The sequence below is a fragment of the Talaromyces atroroseus genome (genome assembly GCF_001907595.1).
Source record: "Talaromyces atroroseus strain IBT 11181 chromosome Unknown scaffold_15, whole genome shotgun sequence".
Lineage (NCBI taxonomy): Eukaryota > Fungi > Ascomycota > Eurotiomycetes > Eurotiales > Trichocomaceae > Talaromyces > Talaromyces atroroseus.
In genome coordinates, this window is record NW_017971447.1 from 443,488 (window position 1) to 461,553 (window position 18,066).

At 49.9% G+C, this 18,066-nt stretch overlaps 6 protein-coding genes across 6 annotated transcripts; 3 read left to right on the plus strand and 3 right to left on the minus strand.

Moving 5' to 3' along the window:
• Positions 1-748: 748 nt before the first annotated feature.
• Positions 749-1,642, plus strand: UA08_08731 (hypothetical protein; the record flags this gene model as incomplete). The annotated part of the gene is made up of 2 exons (XM_020263627.1): positions 749-1,159; positions 1,220-1,642. 2 exons carry the CDS (start codon positions 749-751, stop codon positions 1,640-1,642), a joined length of 834 nt encoding a protein of 277 aa, XP_020116164.1.
• Positions 1,643-2,305: 663 nt separating this feature from the next.
• On the minus strand, positions 2,306-3,632 carry UA08_08732 (hypothetical protein; the record flags this gene model as incomplete). Its single annotated transcript, XM_020263628.1, has 2 exons — positions 2,306-2,907; positions 2,945-3,632. The coding sequence occupies 2 exons, from the start codon at positions 3,630-3,632 to the stop codon at positions 2,306-2,308; spliced, it is 1,290 nt and encodes a 429-aa protein (XP_020116163.1).
• Positions 3,633-4,803: 1,171 nt separating this feature from the next.
• Positions 4,804-5,553, plus strand: UA08_08733 (Translationally-controlled tumor protein-like protein; the record flags this gene model as incomplete). The annotated part of the gene is made up of 3 exons (XM_020263629.1): positions 4,804-4,818; positions 4,962-5,238; positions 5,309-5,553. 3 exons carry the CDS (start codon positions 4,804-4,806, stop codon positions 5,551-5,553), a joined length of 537 nt encoding a protein of 178 aa, XP_020116166.1.
• Positions 5,554-5,961: 408 nt separating this feature from the next.
• UA08_08734 (hypothetical protein) lies at positions 5,962-9,497 on the minus strand (the record flags this gene model as incomplete). The annotated part of the gene is made up of 5 exons (XM_020263630.1): positions 5,962-7,532; positions 7,585-8,602; positions 8,658-8,697; positions 8,750-9,291; positions 9,363-9,497. 5 exons carry the CDS (start codon positions 9,495-9,497, stop codon positions 5,962-5,964), a joined length of 3,306 nt encoding a protein of 1,101 aa, XP_020116165.1.
• Positions 9,498-10,051: 554 nt separating this feature from the next.
• Positions 10,052-14,726, minus strand: UA08_08735 (hypothetical protein; the record flags this gene model as incomplete). Its single annotated transcript, XM_020263632.1, has 8 exons — positions 10,052-10,407; positions 10,487-11,075; positions 11,199-11,314; positions 11,707-12,195; positions 12,263-12,905; positions 12,957-14,100; positions 14,420-14,517; positions 14,574-14,726. 8 exons carry the CDS (start codon positions 14,724-14,726, stop codon positions 10,052-10,054), a joined length of 3,588 nt encoding a protein of 1,195 aa, XP_020116168.1.
• A 637-nt stretch (positions 14,727-15,363) lies between these two features.
• Positions 15,364-17,187, plus strand: UA08_08736 (hypothetical protein; the record flags this gene model as incomplete). The annotated part of the gene is made up of 1 exon (XM_020263633.1): positions 15,364-17,187. The coding sequence occupies one exon, from the start codon at positions 15,364-15,366 to the stop codon at positions 17,185-17,187; it is 1,824 nt and encodes a 607-aa protein (XP_020116167.1).
• Positions 17,188-18,066: the final 879 nt, after the last annotated feature.

Below are 18,066 nucleotides of genomic sequence, written 5' to 3' on the forward strand. Positions count from 1 at the left end.
CCTGTTTTTGAAAATACCGGGTGGCATAGTTATCGGCGTAAGTTAGGAAATGCATCACTGGGGAAGTAGCCCTGACATAATCCTTCAAATGCGCCATGAGATGTGCACCGTAGCCTTTCACCTGCTGGTCGGACGAGATCGTAGACGAGCCGTGCGATGTAGTCCTTGGGCATTTTCGGAAGGCTTTTTGAAACAGGCATTTGAGACCCGTATGGATGATCGTACTCTCTCTAGAGCCATCATTATTAATCATTCGGAATCCGATCTCGCCATTTCGCTCTTCCAAAACTGCAGGCTTCAGAAGGGTCAAAATGATCCTTTCCTGACATTCAAAAAAGAGGCTCTGGCACGAGATACCTTGTCTGGGAAGGGAACCCTCCGGGCTATAATAGGCGGCGTTTTAACGTCCGGTTTGGCCAACCCATCATGAAGACTTTTGATTCGTTTAGCGTTAGGAGCTATACTCGCATCTTCAATCGCTGCGCGCTTTGCGACTAGGAGAATCTCGGCTGGAATTGCTTCGGACATCTGCATCTGCGTTAATATGGAAGAAATATATGACGTCATCCCCCCTGACGGGCCGAGCGGAGAAACTAAGATTTGGTCAGTCTGAATTTTAGGGGTCCATCAGCATCTCATGGTTCTGCGAAAGGAGGAGCAGAATCCGTGGTTGATTCTGTTGGTTCAGGCTACAGCACTCAAACACGCATCGATGCACAAAGAAGACTGAGAATGTGAGCTGCGCCGCATGCCAAGCCAACCTCCCACGTGCCCTACCGCGCCTTCTCTTGATGGTCTCGCCATTTTCCTTGCTGAGAGACAGAGAGACAGCGAGAGGAAACATGGCATCCAAGGCAAAGGTCGTCGGTGTGAAGAAGACGAAGAGGCGCCGTTCCAATCTCAGGAAAAGACGGAGAGAGTCCGCGAAGAAGTCGACTGCTCTACGTGTGCGCAGCAATCCGCCAGAGAATCCCCACGAGAAGGTAGACAAACGAGCATTGCAAGGCATCATGACAGTATCGGACTAACCGAGCAGATTTGCATCCAAGCCGATCCCATGCCCGAGGACTTTGTCTTCGTCCCCAGGGGCGATCCCTACGTTACCAGGAATTGCAAAAGTCGCAGCAAAGACGCAGCTAGCACTGTGTATATTGTTTATGTGAGTCAATTTATATATGTTTTGTCTAAAATAAGCCTTAATAACATCATCATACTCCAGGACAACAAAGAACGAGCCCAACTTGGCATAAGAGTCCAAAAAGACATCTACAAGGAAGTGACCAAAACCGCGCAGCAGACAGCCCAAAACCGCAGAGTGGCAGTCCAAGTACGCGATGCACGAGATCAGAGAAAAGCCAAAATAATCCTCAGCGAGACATTCCCTAGTATGCCAGATGCATGCGTCGAGGAAGTTCTGCAGCATGCTTTCCTCAAGGGCTCTGGCAGAGTTGGACGCACTGCCACGCGGCCGGAAAAGGTCAAGGCTATTCTTGCCGTAGAGGCGCACATCAGACACAAATATACTCCATATGAGCAGCTGCTGCGCGAAGGCATTGATCGAGAGAGTGCAAGGGAGAGTGTATGGGAGTTGGTCAAAGCTATTAGAGACAAATGGGCTGAAAAGGACGGAGAAACGACATGAAAAGAGCAGCCGAATACAAACACTGTTTAGTCGCAGTCATCACATTGCAGAAATAGACGACGGCATCCTTTGTCACTGGCAGTCCAGAACTTGAGTCGTTGCTATGAACCACACCACCTTTGAAAGAATCGTGCCGCCCTATCTGGATTTACGTTTATCCTCGCACAGGATACCGTTTCACATCCAGCATGGCGAAGAGCCAGTACAACTTATATTCCCCAAAGAACCAGGAAACAGCTCGCCGGAGAGATTGAGATATTGACATGATGTCGGGGGACTGATCTTGGCAGTTGGCGGATATTTACTGTGAATGTGAAAGTAGAAAAATTTTTTTGTCAAAGACGAAGATGTCGAACAGTAGACCGACTTGATTGATACAAGAAAAGAACTTCAATTGATGTACAAAAAAAAAAGACCGAAGGAGGATGACGTTCAGTGTGCTAGAACAGCTTCCCATCACTCCCCTCAATATTAAAAATCTATACTAATACAAAAAAGAGTGTATAGCCAATGAAGAGAACAGAAGAGAACGGTGGAGAAAAGAGGAGGGAAAGGTTGAAGAACATGAGGGTAGCCAGCTACCTCCGTTTGAAACCGTCGTACATAGTCATCATACACACACGCGCGCGAACACACCCAAGAGACGCCATGCCAAGGAGGTTATTATTTCTGGCGAATACTACCATTCACGCCGTGCACTCTTCTCGAAGCTGAACGCGTAGCTCGAGGGATGATCTTCAAGGGAGGCTTCTCCTGACTCGACATGTCCTCAGAGCCGGCATCCAATGGACCGGGCTCTGAATCGAGCACACAATTAATGTCTTCCCCGTTGTTCTCCTGTCGTTCGCGCTCGACCTGCTTTTCGGCCGCTGCACGGGCCCGCTCGTATCTCAATGTGACGTCTCCCTCCCAACGAGTGCCCATGAGACGATCCCAGAAAATAAAGAATGGCTGCGAGAAATTTGTCTTGATTCCCCAGCTCTGATGGTGAATGTCGTGATACGCGGAGTTGTTCGATGTTATTAACTGGAGTGGGTCCCATGGGAAGTGATAGCCGCAGTGATCATCAACGGTCTTGATGGTCGACATTGTGAAAAACCACATTGATTGGCGAGGGGTCAGTCCGGTGATAAGGAATGCCACACCGGCGCCCGCAGTATCCAGCAGAAACCCCTCCACTGGGTGGTTGTACAGAGCGCCAAAGGCATACGGCACGTAAAGGCGGTGGTGACGGGAGTGGAATTTCACTGCTGCGCGTTTAGAAACTAACGTCCGAGTAGACAGCAAAGAGCGTAAACTCACCATAAAGCCAGCGGTTGAGATGCATAGCGCGGTGCCAGAAGTATTGCCATGTATCGACAATGAGAATGGCAATCAGGAACTGCAATGCTGGGATGAAATAACTGTATATGAACTGGGCCAAAGTAAGCTCCCAGCCAGCAAAAGCCGGAGTGACTATTTCACGCCCGTTCTCCAAAACCGAAGTCTGCCACAAATCCGGGTAGAATCCTCCTGCCAGAGCCGCGGACAAGGCGGGGAAATTAGATAGGTTCTTTGACAGTCCAAGCGAATCAACGCCTAAAAGCCCTAAGAAGCCGGGAACGATTCTCTGGGTCATGCGAATGCGTCGTGCCCAAACCGCGACATCGTATTCCTCTCTGCCGATGCACTCCGGGCCATCGAAATAGGTGACGCTGAACCCGGCAATGGTCTGGATCACCTGTTGCAGAATAACATCTCGGACGACGTCAGCGCGAGAAACATGATTCCGTTTGAGCAGCTCGGCTGGCGTGTGCAGTCTGTATTGTGGGAAATAGTCGTAGACATCGATGCAGTGGAAGATCATAGACACGCCCCAGTAGGCGAGGATGGGCAGTATCAATGCCACGATATTGTCTGGAACCGGCGGAAAGAGCGGTTCCCGTGGCGTTAGAACGTACGACGGGAGAGGGGGGAGATCATCAGCGACGAACGAAGCGTTCACCGCCATGGCGGAAGACGGGACGGAGGACGAATTAATAATATGTAGGATTTGGTGTTCAGCGGGTGCAAGTAATAGGATCAGCAGAAGCAGAGTTGGTGCGATGGCGAACACAAGCAAGACCGTCAAGGGGTCGAGGGTCGACGGACGAAGGACGAAGGAAGAGTTGGAAAGCAAGCAAGTATAAAGAGGAAGGAGCGACAGTCACGAGACAAAATCGCTCTCGGCGGCGAAGTTAATATTAGGCAGTAGTAAGAGGCGTTAGTTAGCAGGTGGTTAACATCGACTCTTTATTATTCGAGTATGCAACTCGGTGCTGCAGGTGTCGTTCGGTGTTCGCGGCCGCTCGAAGCATGGGAAACCGACCGGGATTAGAAGGATGGGAAGTCAAATGAATGGACTATGTGCTTGCACGGTTCATGCAGCCATGGTGGACAAGTAGAAGGAAAACAATATGAATATGCTCATGATTCATGATGCGAACAGAAAAGCTGGCGAGCAAAGAACGCAGGGATTATCTAATCAGCCCCTGAATAGGAAAGGCTTCGCTGGCCCAGCCAATCAGCGGCCGGCGCAGGTGGCGACACGTCGGGTTGCTCGTTCCGACGACTATACAGTTGATTTGATTTTGTATTCTATATATTTTATATATAATGTATTTTGTATTTTGTATTTTGCATATAGAAATGGTTGTATGTGGATTCTCAAACTGCAGGAAGATTGGGTATGGGGAGAGGCGTATGATATGTTTTCGTCCCTTCTTCTACCAATGTGGACTATCAGATGTAACATAGAGTAATGCTCGCAGGATTATACACTCTGTTCTTGCACTGTCCTGCATGCCTCTATATCTATAGGAAATATACACCGTTGACGTTGTGTCTTTTTACCATTTTCTTACATTACTTTAAGTCTGGTTTGTTATCATTGTGAAAAAGTAAATAACACCAAGAAGGCCGAAACAAACCAAAAAAAAAAAAAAAAAACCCATGTGGCGGCACTAAGCCCAATCGGGCGACACCCCTCCCCCAGCCAAAGAGAGGCGATAAAAACTTCACACGCTGCCCCTCCCAGCAACTCTTCCTTTCTCTCTCTGCTGCACTTCTCGACACACTCCCTCTTGCCTTTCTTGCCGCTCTCTCAATTTGTATACAACCCGTCGCGTTTTCGCTTCTTCAATATGATTATCTACAAGGTTCGTATGCGCCTGTTCAATAATCTATCGCATGGAGGCGGGGCTTGCTGTTCCCCTGTTCCGCTCCATTGTTTTTTTCCCGCCTCCCTCTGTTCGGCATGTTGACAAGATTACAACCCCCACTAACATTATCCTGCTCTTAGGACATTATCTCCGGAGATGAGATCATCTCTGATACCTTCAACCTCAAGGAGGAAGGTCCCGTCCTCTGGACTGCCGACTGCCGCAAATACTTGAAGGGCTCTGAGAGCTTCCAGCTTGAGGGTGCCAACCCTTCCGCTGAGGGTGGTGATGAGGATGAGGGTGGTGAGGGTGCTCAGACCATGGTCCACGACATCGAGGACCAGTTCCGTCTTGTCTGGCTGAAGACCGACGAGGGAATGAAGCCTTCCAAGGAAGCCTACAAGTCCCACTTGAAGAGTACGTATTTAGTCCGTTGACCAATATATATTTGGATTCCATGCTAACTTTTCACCCTCCCCTACCATAGCCTACGTCAAGGCCGTCAACAACAAGCTCAAGGAGAAGGGTGCCTCCGAGGAGACCATCAAGGAATTCCAATCCGGTGCTGCTGCCGCTGTTAAGAAGATCCTTGGCAACTACGACAACTACGATGTCCTCATGGGTCAATCTATGGATGGCAATGCCATGCACGTCCTTATTGACTTCCGTGACGATGGTGTTACCCCCTTTGCCACCGTCTGGAAGCACGGTCTTGAGGAGATGAAGGTTTAAATGAAAATTTTTTTTTCTCTTGCTGGTTCAAGCAAAGGAAAGGCAAATCATAATCAAAAAAAATAAGGAAAGGAAAACAAACATCGGAAAGATATCTTCATTCATTGCCACATTTGCATATTTCCGAATGTCATTTTCTAGTTCTCCCTTTCTTATTATCACACGATCAGCCATGTCCATCCATCTATCTATCAATTGAGACCTACTCAAGATGTAATGTCGCTACGAGAAAATACACACGCACGCACACAACGAATCCCCATCTGGGCAATCAATCGGGTCCTCAGGTGTGCGAAGGTTATGCCTTCAAATCCATGTGCCTCGAACTTTAGAAAGTACATTAATATCAAAATAAGTCTGACTATGTTCATGAATACATATACACACATTATCTATACGACAGATTCATTAATATAGCCACGGTTCAAAATCACGCCATGGATCACTATTGGTTGGATGCTGCTCACCACTACCAATAATTGTATTGCTAGTTATAGGATCTAGTAGATCGATTCCAAGATCTGTTAAACCTAGCCCCATCCCACCGGCGACAGGGTCCAGCTCGGAAAGTTCGTCGGCCATAGGTAATTGCTGTCCAAATACCGCGTCCCATTGGTCCCAGTCGAAGGCTAGATTGGGATCTACCATTGATGGCGGTGTTAGGGCTGCAGCTGCGCCTGCTGATGAACTAGTGACAGATTTCGTTTCGGGGGAGTTGATGGGGGAAAAGTTTGGTGCTGATGGTGGGACTGAGATCATAGGATAGCTATGAGAGGAGTTTCTATTTTCCTGTTGTTGCCGTTGCTGGAGCAGATTGTGAGAGATCGTTGTTGGACTGCCGACGGTCGTCCCCGTTGCTAGATTCGCGAGAGTAAGCGTTGCATCGAGACTTTGATGATCCAATGGCAGGGGCATATTGTTGGACATAATGCTAGTTGGACGCGATTGCGTAGGAAACAAAGGAGGCATAGACGAGAATCCAGATAGATCGGGCGAGTATCGGGCCGGGGTTTGAGTCTCTTGTCGCAAGGCTTGTCGTAAAGACGAGATGACTGGACTGGGCAAAGTATGAGCTCTCGTCATGTCATAAAACCTCCTGTTGAATTCTTTGATTTGTGAATCAGCGGTTGGCTTTGCAAGCTGCTTTCCTTCATATCCTTGTTTTCTCATCCGAGAGGACTGATCTTGAACAATACCAGCCTGTATTTGCGCCTGCTCTGTCCATAGCTGTTGCGGATCTAGACCGGCTTTCTGCCATGCCTTCTCCCGCAACCGTCGCATCATATCCCATGCCTCTCGACCTCCATATTTCAAGGGCCGTGCTGTTGTGACGCCGTCCTCTCCGCCAACTACGCCCCCATCTGGTCCGCTTATGGAGAATATCTTATCGATAAAGGCTCTTGACCGGAGTGCCTGGGGGCTGCTAGGCCGCTCGTATAAATCAATCAGCATAATCATGGTCGCATGCATAGGCTGATGATTTCCAGGCCAGCTCCATTGAAAAGGTTGGAAGTCGGGGTCTGTAGCTAGCGCAATGAACTTCTCCATGAAGCCGTGGCAATGCCGCAAGGCGCCTTGTCTGGCTGCGGGCCATATTCGGCTTTTCGCATTCTTGAGAAACGGCTGATAGGCAACACAAAAGGCTTTATCAACAAACAAGGAAAGCAAGATTCTAGCCCATTTGTGAAATGCCACTAGGATTGGGGTGTGATACTGCTCTGAGCAGCCACCTGGTCCGTCTCCGGGTAGCACACCCTCACCGACTTCTGGACGATCTTGAGAGGCAGACGATGATGCCGTATTAGGAATGTCCGATACGGTATAGTTTGGATGTTGCGCAAGCGGAATGCGATTGATGAGCGAGTTCAACTGGAATTGGAGATCAAGCAAAATCGATCTCAATTCTTCCATATCGCGCCCTGTCACTGGCTTTGTCCCCAGCTGAACCCTCATAATTCTCCTGACGGCACCTAGTGTCTCTTTTCTTAGTAGAGCTTTAAGCAATGGAAGCTTACTCGCGGGTGTACTTACGTGCCATAACATACTTGCCTCTGGCGCAAAGGTAGAAAACATTGACCATCGAATTGCCGCCACAGACAGTGGGATCATCAGGGTTATCCCGTGGCCTCAGGTTATTTTCCACCAGCCTAGTGTACTGGTCGGCTTGCGGAGTCCCTAGTAACGTGTCTTTCACTTCGCTGGGTTCGCAGACATCCCAATAATTTTCGTCGCAGACTAGAGGCGGCAAGCCGCTGGACATCGACACAACCCCATCCATATGAATGATATGCCACCAAATCCTTCGTCGTGTCTCCGCTTCACTTGACTTAATGCCAAATTGCCCCGGATCTCGGTGGAGGCCCATTGTTTGAGCTACTCTGAGGACAGTGCTGATGAAAAGACTGCTGGCCAGAGGTTCTTCTTCACGAGAAAGAATCGTCCGTGTGATGAGAAAAGCAACAAGTGAATGCAAGGTAGGATTGCGTGGAAATGAAACCCTATCGAGCCATCCTATCATATGCTCATGTAGTACGTCGGACAGTGAAGAGCGAGAAGAAAAGTCGGGGAATTCGGATTTGATTGTGTGAATGGATATTGTCACTGATCCGCCGTGCCATATAGCATAAAGCAGTGGAATAAAAGTAGGATCCGCATATCGTTCGCCGGAATGGCTGCTGTGCTCGTACCAATTCCAGAAGGCCAAATAAGATCGCAAGATAGATGGTGGATGCAGTACTGGGCTTATAGCATGAACACCAGACATGAAGCCTTTATAAAGTATATCGCTTTGTCTTCTAGTCGGCATATCCTCGAGCATGTACGGCTCAACGGCCCTATCATAAGCAATCGGAGATTCATTTGAAGCGAGCAAAAGCGCTCTATTCAGTTGATGACCTCCAGTTGATGATCGATGCCGTTGGTGATAGTTTACATCCTTTGCCAGAGGGGATTCGTCTGTGGACATCGTGATATCGATGTCACTGTTATTAGATGGTGGATCTTCATGAGATCTGTTCTGTTCGCGTAATAGTTGGTTGAGTTCATTGATCTATTGTGGATCAGTAACTAAAGGCTCCAAGTATACTCAATTCAAGATATCCCACCTCATCTGAAATGTAAGCCCAGTAAGTGGTGCCGACGTATCTATCACATGTCAGAGAAAAGGGGGTTTAGACAGATTGTATTGGCAATTTACCTGGATTTGCCATCCTCAATACTCAGATGGCCAAGATTCAAACTTCCAACTGGGTCAACAGGATCTGTCGCATTGCCTGTTGGGATAGGAAATTCATCACCGCTAGACTCTGCTGTGCGACGAGGACTAGCAGCTCGAGAGCCACGCTTGGTTTTTGACGCGGAGGTCTGTGGCGTAGAAGCCTCAACAGGGAGCCGTACGTCAACCTCTTGACTTATTGTCTGCAACTGTCGACTCATCTCTTTCACCGGCAGAGGTCCTTTGGCCTTGCTCAGGCTCTCGATCATGTTGGTAAGCTTGTCCAGTCGTGCTTCGATTGCGTGCGAGCCAGTGCGTGGAGCGGATTTTTCCGCTTCACTCATGACCGAGTGTGGATCATCACCGTCACCGTCAATTGATGGTGATATACGTCTTCTCCTTTTGGCTTTGTGCCGAGGGGAATATTCGCCATCAGGGCCAGCGTCACCATTCTTCTTGGGGGTTGCGGTATCGTAGACGCATTCGGCTTCATTCTTCAAACAGTTGCCGCAGATTGGATGGACCTGATTACAGACAAGTAGGGTCAGAATGAAGCGGATTTGGCACGTAATTCAATCGCACGGGCTCTACCTACCTTGTCGCATTTGACTTTCCTCCTGCGGCACGTATGGCAACTGTAACTTGTGCGATTACGAGTAATCTGACGCCCACCGCCGACATTGGCCTGTCGGCTGGCTGGAGACTTGACCGAAGAAGTAGATTCAGACATTACGGCGTCGGACGTGAGGCATTCATTGTTCGTCGCTTCAGCACTTCTTCGACAGCGAGGGCGCGACTGAGCTGATGATAATCCGTTGCCTCATGTCGGGGAGGGGGGCCACTGGCGGATTGCAAACACGAAAATGCAGCAGAGGTATTGAATCGCCTCTTCGTGTCTTAGGAGGGAGCAGAAGAAGAATAGAAAGAAGCGCAGGTTGCTGTCGGCGTTGCAGAGGAAGGCGGCGATGGTTTGGTCTTGCGCGGGGGAACGAAGCAGCTGTCAAATGCGGAGGCTGCGAGCGCGTCTTGATTGGCCGGCACAGTCACTACTTAATACTTTTTTTCTTTTTTCTTCTTTCTTTCTTTTTTGTATGGCTTACGGAGAATGAGCATATCAGCTGGAATTATTAACGGGCGTTTAGATGACTGCCGTCGTTCGATGTTTATTTATCTCCCACTTCAATTCCCATGATATCATGTAAAGCAAACAAAGAAACAGCACACAACGCCGAAGCCATGCAAAGTTGGTATATACAGGCCAAAGCAGAAGAGTAAGAACCATGTTCAAGCCTTTGCCTTTTTCTTGTCTTTCTTTTTCTTCGGCTCCCCGGCTCCAGACGACTCTCCCATGCCCATCATGCCAGGGGGCATCCCGGGAAGACCGGGCATCCCAGGCATTCCACCGAGTTTTTCCATTTCGGCCATTGCTTCCTTGAACGGGTTCTCGCTCACGCCGCCGCCTGAGTACGCAGGAGAATGGAGAGGCAATATCTTTCCAATCTTCCAGCCGCGAGGAGCTGCAGGGGCCTCGGGAAGCTTGTCCGGCATCGGTAGGCCATGGATGCGAAGTCGAAATGGCGCTTTCTCGTCGGTTGGATGTGCTTGTAGATATTGTGCGACTAGGATCTGTAGATGGTGCTCTGCATACAACAAGAGCATGGTTAGCAAACAGCGCAAAAATCTCCCATCGATTGAACCCATGTCCCAAGGTGGTCATACTGTTCTTGACGCGAGGATTCAAGAGGTTCCCGTCTTCATCCTTGAGCAGGACCCGTACACGGCCTGGGTTTGCCCAATCCTTGGGGTGCAGTTTCTCCGGCTCAAAACCAATCCGCAGCCCCAACTGTTGGCATGCATCGAGCACATCCCTGGCAAGCGGGTTTTCCACGGCCAGCTTGCTCGAGACCTGCCTTCCCTCTGCGCGAGATCGGGATCTATCAAAGTAGACAGCGTATAAGCAGTGGAAATGTTTGGGGATCTCCTGCGGCGGTCGAGGCGGCGGTCGTGAGGCCATGCCCGGCGGAGGAGCCATGCCCGGAGGAGGGTGCATTATCGACGGAGAAATGATATGGTCTCGGGGCAAGACACCGTCGGAAGGGGCGACCTCCTCTGGGTCCGAGTCGGAAAGCTCTTCTACACGAGCCTGGCGCGACATGATGAGGGATGGGGAGTGGTGTGCGATTGAATTGGCGGAGGATGCAGCTTCCTCTTGGATTTGGGGAGACTTGGAAGTTGGTTGTTGTGCGGGAGCGGACGCTGGTGGGGGTTTGTTTGTTCTGCCCGCACTGCCTTTGCTGCAACCAAACGTCTGTTTATATCCTCATTCACTCCGCTGGCCGAACAAAATGATCCTTGAGAAATAGGACAAAAATCCTCTTCTGCAGCCCTGCATCGGGAACTTCAACATGTGCCTACACTGGCAGTCTCTTACGGAAGACAGCTCCATCGCAGGAAATACGGCATCTATCTTGATGGTGACAGGGCACAGCTGACGGAATCCGAGGAGCTCATGTCTTGCTTGCACCCTCCTATAAAGTCCAGATCGTACTGTTCGTGGAACAGGTACAGCGTGTTATCAACGACATGTTTTCCAAGGTAGACGCTTCTATATAAGTGCCAGATGTGTGATGGTATCCGGTATTCCGCACTATCCTGGTGAAAAGAGTGTTTATAAGTATGGAAAATCCATTATTCAGATCCATAGCGGTATCTGCCCATACATCATCTATACGCTAGAAGCTCATGTTTTAGTTAGAAATACAAGTACATAATTGAAACATTGCGGCGTGCCTGTTTCCTGCGTCCGCGCCAGTTCATCCTTGAATAGTGAGTATGGAAATAGAAAAATCAAGAAGATCACGCCCCAACCATAGCCAATCTCTTCTCGACAAAGTTGTTCTCACCAACAGCATCATGATGTCCATTTGTAATCAGCTTACCGCGAGATCCTCCAACTTCCTCAGTCCACATACTCGCGACTGTCTCAACAGCCCGCTCGAGCACAACCCTAACACGGTCTCTGAGCACGGCATACGCACAATCGACCTCAAGATCTTCAAGCCATACACGAGCAACGTGTTTGTCAATCTTGATTTCGACGCCGGGAAAGGGGATCCCAAGTGCGTGTAGTCTGGAAACCTCATCTGCTTCGGCACGGGCGAGTTCTTTCTCAGAAAGTTGTTCATCTTCGTCACTTTCGGGATTCTTATCTTCTTCAGTAGTGCCGTTCTGGATTGGTGCCTTGGACGCTAGACGCGGCCGCTCAATTGGTGTCATTGTGTCGCCAAACTGGGCTTCAAGGATCATGAGAAGCTGAGCGAAGCGTTCATGAGAACTGGCCCTGCCTGGAGACGGCAGTAAGTGGATATCTTTCTCGTCCTCTTCCTCTTTATGATCATGGTGGTGGCGGTGGTTGTTCTTGCATGATTCTGTTCATTTTGTATTAGCGGTGCATTCCTTCACATTGATGCTCGTTCAGGTAGAACGAAAACTCACGTTTCACGGATGCAGGGCTGCTCTCAACGGTCATGAGAACTGCCATGACTGCATCGGCAACACCATCATTCATCATGTTGCCCTCCCATTCCAGCTCAACCTCGCGTGTGCGAGCGATATACTTCACAATTACGCTCCCCATGACCAGATACTTCTCATTCTCCGCGTACTCAATCTCTTCGTCCGCCGCTTCCAATGTCTTGTTGTTGTCCCCATTCTGTTCATCGACCGTTTTGTTCTCTCCGTTGGAACCGATCTTCTCGATAATCCCAAAGGCACTTTCCAACGCCCACTTGATCAGCTCCATACTGGCAGAACTCAAAGTTATAAGTTGTTTGCAAGTGATAGTTGTCGTCGTGAGACCGGCATATTCGCGCAGATCATCTGGCGCCATTAAAGACAAATCAAATCCGTTTTGCACAAGGACTCCGGCCATGAGCTTGCTTTCGTCTAGTTCCGTTGGCTGCGCGTCTTCTGCAAGCTTGCCAACGACTTTTGCAATCTTATCTTTTCTGAATGGGATGCGAATCTCATCGCAGTTGGCAGGCGTGTAAACCTTCACTTTAACTGTTTTGTCGGCATTTAAGCTAAGTAGCTTAGACTTGAGGCGCATCATTTGATGTTTTTCTCCGTGCACAAGGATCTAAATATGATTAGCTCGACACTTAGACTAGTAGAACATTGTTATACATACCACGACGGGAGCTCCCACTTCCTCAATAAAGTTCCTATTCTCAACACCGTCCACATGCGCGGCAAAGCTGATTTCATCAATAGTGCAGCGTCTTGGAATCATGACTTTCTGGTCTTCGTCGCCTATTGGATTGGCACGGCTGCCAGGGCCTGTAGAAACCTTTGACATAGTGGCAGGAATCTGCTCTGGTTCGTTGAGTAGCTGTTTGGCCATAGTTCCCTCGACACTGTAGCCCGTCATGACTACTCCGTTTCGTTCACTTGGTGCCCACCGTTCGAGAAGCTCCCTGCTAGTGCCAGTCTGGAGCATACCAGGCGAGGCAAGCATGACACAGCCGCCGACATCGTCAAAGCGCTCAAGACTCCTCAAGCTTCGTACAAACCGAAAATCCCAGGGTCCTGCCCCAACGTTCTTGTTCCCACTGGCCTCTGCTTCGGCCATTCGCTGACGGAAAAGGCGCTTAATATTATCATTCATGGCTCCAATATAGGTTTGGTACACAACCATACAGCGACGGGCCATATTTCCTATGTAATAGATGGGAATCTTTTGCAACTCAGGATGCCGCTCCCAATACTCTTCTAGAATTAAAAGAAGTTCCTGAGCTCGACCCAGAGCGAATACGGGCATTAGGACTCTGCCGCCGCGATTGAGAACCCCGGTAACTGACTTCATGAGAGCTGCTTCTCGCTCCAAACGAGGCGGATTTGAAGAGATGCCAAAAGTAGATTCCGTGATGAGAACATCGATCTTGATTCCCCTTGGAACTTCTGCGGGGATCAGATGTCTATCTTCTTCGCGTGAGTAATCACCCGTAAAAAGAATATTGAGTCCCGCAATGGAAACGAGGAACATGGCTGCCCCGAGGACATGCCCAGCAGGGTACGGTGTGACACGGATACTGTTGATTGTATGTGTTGTGTAGAAGTCAATCGTTTCAATGAGTGGGAGTGTAGAGAGATGGTCATGTTCCGTGTATAGGGTCGTTCTTTGGTCCGACGAGGACGAGGTATTGCTGACACGGACATTATCTTGTATTAGCCATTTATAGATAGCTTTCGTTGCATGCGTTGTCAAGACGCGGCCTTTGAAATTGGTTTTGCTCAAGACATAGGGAAGTGCGGATGAATGGTCGACGTGAAAACTGCATGAGCACATCTGTCATTAGCTGATTTATTGCTACCAAATGATACTAGTGACAACAAATTGGGTGTGCAAATCTCAGTAGTTGGGAGGAAGGGATACGCAATAGTACGAGACTGGCAAGCGGAAAGCAATCAAATAATTTGCATTCATTTCTGATATACACAAAACAAATTGCACGAGACTTGCGTACGCGCGGGACCTCTATTGGTTTCACAGCGAACTGTAGACGGCCAATTTCCTCGTACAAAGTAGGCAGATTCTTATATAATGAAGGAAGGGCTGATATAAACGACCAGAAGAACTCGGGGATGACGTACTGGCTGAGTAGAAGTATGTCCACAGTGCTCAAGTCGAATTCGTCGAAGAAAGGTAGAGCGGCGAAGCCATCTTTGGCAGGATGCATACCGGCGTCCAGCTATCGTACTTGATCTTTAGCGAAAGCCATCGTATACGCGTCAGGTTGATACTTACCATGACAGTCTTGCCTTTGTACTGGATGATGTGACACGAGCGTCCAACTTCATTGCCTCCTCCTAAACAGTAGAAGGCGAGCTCGTCGGATGGATCGACAGGCTCGTCGTCCACCGTCGCGGCCATGGCAGATGCCTTGCGCTTTGCAGCCATGATGCTATATCAGTTCAGCGGCTTGGCCTAGCTGGTTCGGCGTCTTGAAGGGATAAGTTGGAGAAAATATTTAGAGAAATGAATTTACAATGCCGAAGCCATCGCAGAGCGCTTCTCTAAAGAGGCTCAGGACCAATCAACCCCGGGTCATGCAGAGTCGGCTGGTGGATGACTGGGAAACAGAGATTGTCAGTGCACAGGGAATTTGATCCGAGGGGGGCAAAAAGTATGATGAGAGAATAAGAATAACAAGACGTGCTCCGTACTGTTGAAATGGGCAATCGTACAAGCAGAAGCTAAGATAGCCGCGCTTCGGTCACGTGACTCTCTGAGACGCGCTTTTCCGAAGACGATCCGGCGGGTGGACTCGTTCGCAAGCTTCTTCTGCTTTCACTCAGCGCAATCCCTCTCGCCAGGTCATTGTCCATCGCCGCTATTGAGGCCGCGTTTGCCGTCACGACTCTTGGACTGCCGATACTATCTTCCAAATGAGGTCCTACTGAGCTGTTCTGAGATGATTACGGCTCATCTACAAGCCACGCCTGAGCGCTTTGCTCGCAATCAGATACTGGCCGCTCAGAGCTGTCTCACGAAGTAACTTATTTTTCTCTGACGTCGCGATACTCAGTAATCAATCATGGCGCAGACACAACCTCAACAGCCTCCTCCTCACCATCCTCCGCAGTACCCCCCGAGCCAGCCATTCTCACCTCCTGTTACGACTCCCCATGGCGCCACTCCACCAGCGAACATTGGTGTGAACCCCCCTCCTCCTAAACGCCAACGCCTCTCTCCCCTTCCACAATCACAGTCACCTTACGGATCTCCCAGCTTTGGCACATCGCAGCTCCCACAAAATCAGCCTCTAGGCCTGAATGGGTCTAACGTGAATGCCTTTTCGACGCCGAGCCCTCTTCCCAGTGCAACTTCTGTCTCCGTTCCCAACATGTCTCCTGTTTCCATTGCGCCTGCTGCACATGTGGCGCCGGCTCCTCCGCCTCCACCTCCAGGCTCTATGGGCCCTCCATCGCGGCCAGCAGAGAAACCGACTGATGCTGCGGATCTGAGCGATGTTTTGGCACAATCAGGAATCGATGTCAGGGAAGAAGAAGCCTATCTCACACAGAGTTATGCAGCGCCTCAGACAGTGCAGCGGCCTCCACTTGCTGGGCCAAGCACATCTTTCGCGTCTACGCCGTCGACTCCAGGAACAGCCTCAGCGAACGCCAGCTTTGACATGTCCCAGGGAAGGCTTCCTCCTACACAAGAACAACAAGCTGTGCCTCCATATTCTGAGGATGCGCCCTATAACCAGCCGACATACGAGGAAACACGAGCAGCAAGGAGATCTCAATACCATTTACAAGACCCCTTTTTGCTTACAAAAGTACTCGAGCAAAAAATGCAGAAACGGGCTTACGAACTGGGTGTCCGGCTTCCCACCGAAGGTCTATATCATCCCATGCCGGGATCACGACAACCGATAGAAGTGACAGGCCCTGACGGGTCCTCTATCGTTCGGAGGGGACACACTATAATCAATCAAGAGGGAGCGCCTCTTGTTGATATTATTTCACTCATGTCGCTCTGCTGTGAGGAACGGTTGAGAGGCGTTGTCGAATACTCTGCCAGTCTATCAAAGAGTCGGCGCTTGCACTCTCATGGGGTTGTTCCTGCGGAATGGCAAGATTTAACCGCTGCCAACTCAGGTTCGGGGGCTATTACTGATCCATCATTCAAACGTAAGGAAGACATCTTTGATACTGATCAATGGAAAAGCCTGTTCTTGAATGCTCATGATTCTCCAGGACCCCATTCTGCAATCGATAACACACTCTCCAAACCGTTGGCCGACAGGTACCTTGTTTTGTCCACTAAGGATATGTCTGATGAACAAGCCCGTGCCGCCAAACGAGCGAAACGCAACGCCAACGCTATCATCAACGAGACCAATTCCGGCAGCAGGACACCTTCGCTTGATTTAGGTTCTGGTGTGGCAACGCCCACGTCGCAGGCAGCTTTGGGACTTGGAAAGGGAGTAACGAAGAAAGAAGCCAAGAAACAGTTGGATGCCCGGGCGAGTGAAGCTCAGCAGCACCAACAGTCTGTGGAGACGGCGCGTAAAGCGTTGTCCAGTACACTGTTCCCAGGGTCCAAGAAGCGAAATTACGCGTGGTTGAACAAGGGTTCTGGTTTGAACAGCGTCTCATCGCCTCGGCCTCTCTCGCCTGCCCTTGGCAGCAGCCTCGGAGGAGCTGGCGGCGGGGTTGATAGGAATCAGAAAAAACGAAGCGACGGCGCAACCACCGCAGTAGCATCTCGACTAGGAGACTGGCGCGAAGATCGGGCGGCGGGGATCCAAGTGCGAGACATACTGTTTATGCTCGAGCAGGATGGCGGAGGCTCGAGGCACATTCAAAAAGCTTACAGCAAGGACCTGCAAGAAGAGCGGCTCTCGTAAGCACGCAGGATAGTAATACTTTTTATTTTCTACACACGCGCGCGATTCTCTTTTGTTCGCTTGCTGTATCACCATGGCCATTTAACCATTTATTATCGATTTATCCCCTTAACCATGATCTGTCTATCTATACGAGGGCTAGCGTCAATCCTCTGGATGCATTTTTCTTTCTGCACACCTTTTCTATTCTTCTAGAGAATGCATTCATCCACAGAAATACAAGTACATATCTACCAGGACTACTATCTATTGATAAGTTGGCTGTGGTGGAGGGAAGCGTCGAGACGAGACTCGGCACACTCACAGAGGGTGACGTCGCCACCGGCACAATTTTTGTCAGTCTCTCTGGTGTATAACTACTCCGCCAGCAACGGCGAAATGCCAGATGCAGACGGCAAAGGCCCAGAGGCAAATAGTAGACAGTAAATGCTGAATACGAGGCCGTCGTAGCGCAGTCTGGGCCAGCGAGCAAGGTAACGTCGCTGGAATGCTCGAACCGAGTGATAATCGTTATTCCGGCCGGCGACGCTCTGGTCGTGTTCTTCGCCCGCCAACAGCGGCGCTTCGCCCTCCTCACCGTCCGATCATCTCAGTGATTCCCTTCCTGCAGGCAATGGCCATCTATATACTCTTTCTTTCGTGAGCCCACGATTCCTCGTGGACACTGCATCTGTTGCCCCCCTAGCCCGCCCGCTCCGATCATCGTCTCGTCGTATTTCCGGTACGCAGCGCAGCTCAGCACAGCCATTCCTCCACGCTCTTCAACGCACGCAGCTCGTCGTCGCCTCGGTCCAGATGCTTCTTGTTGCGTGAAACGAACGCCCATCGAAGAGAGTCTGGAGAGAGCCTGCTGCCAGCCCAGGACGAGAATTCCCCTGC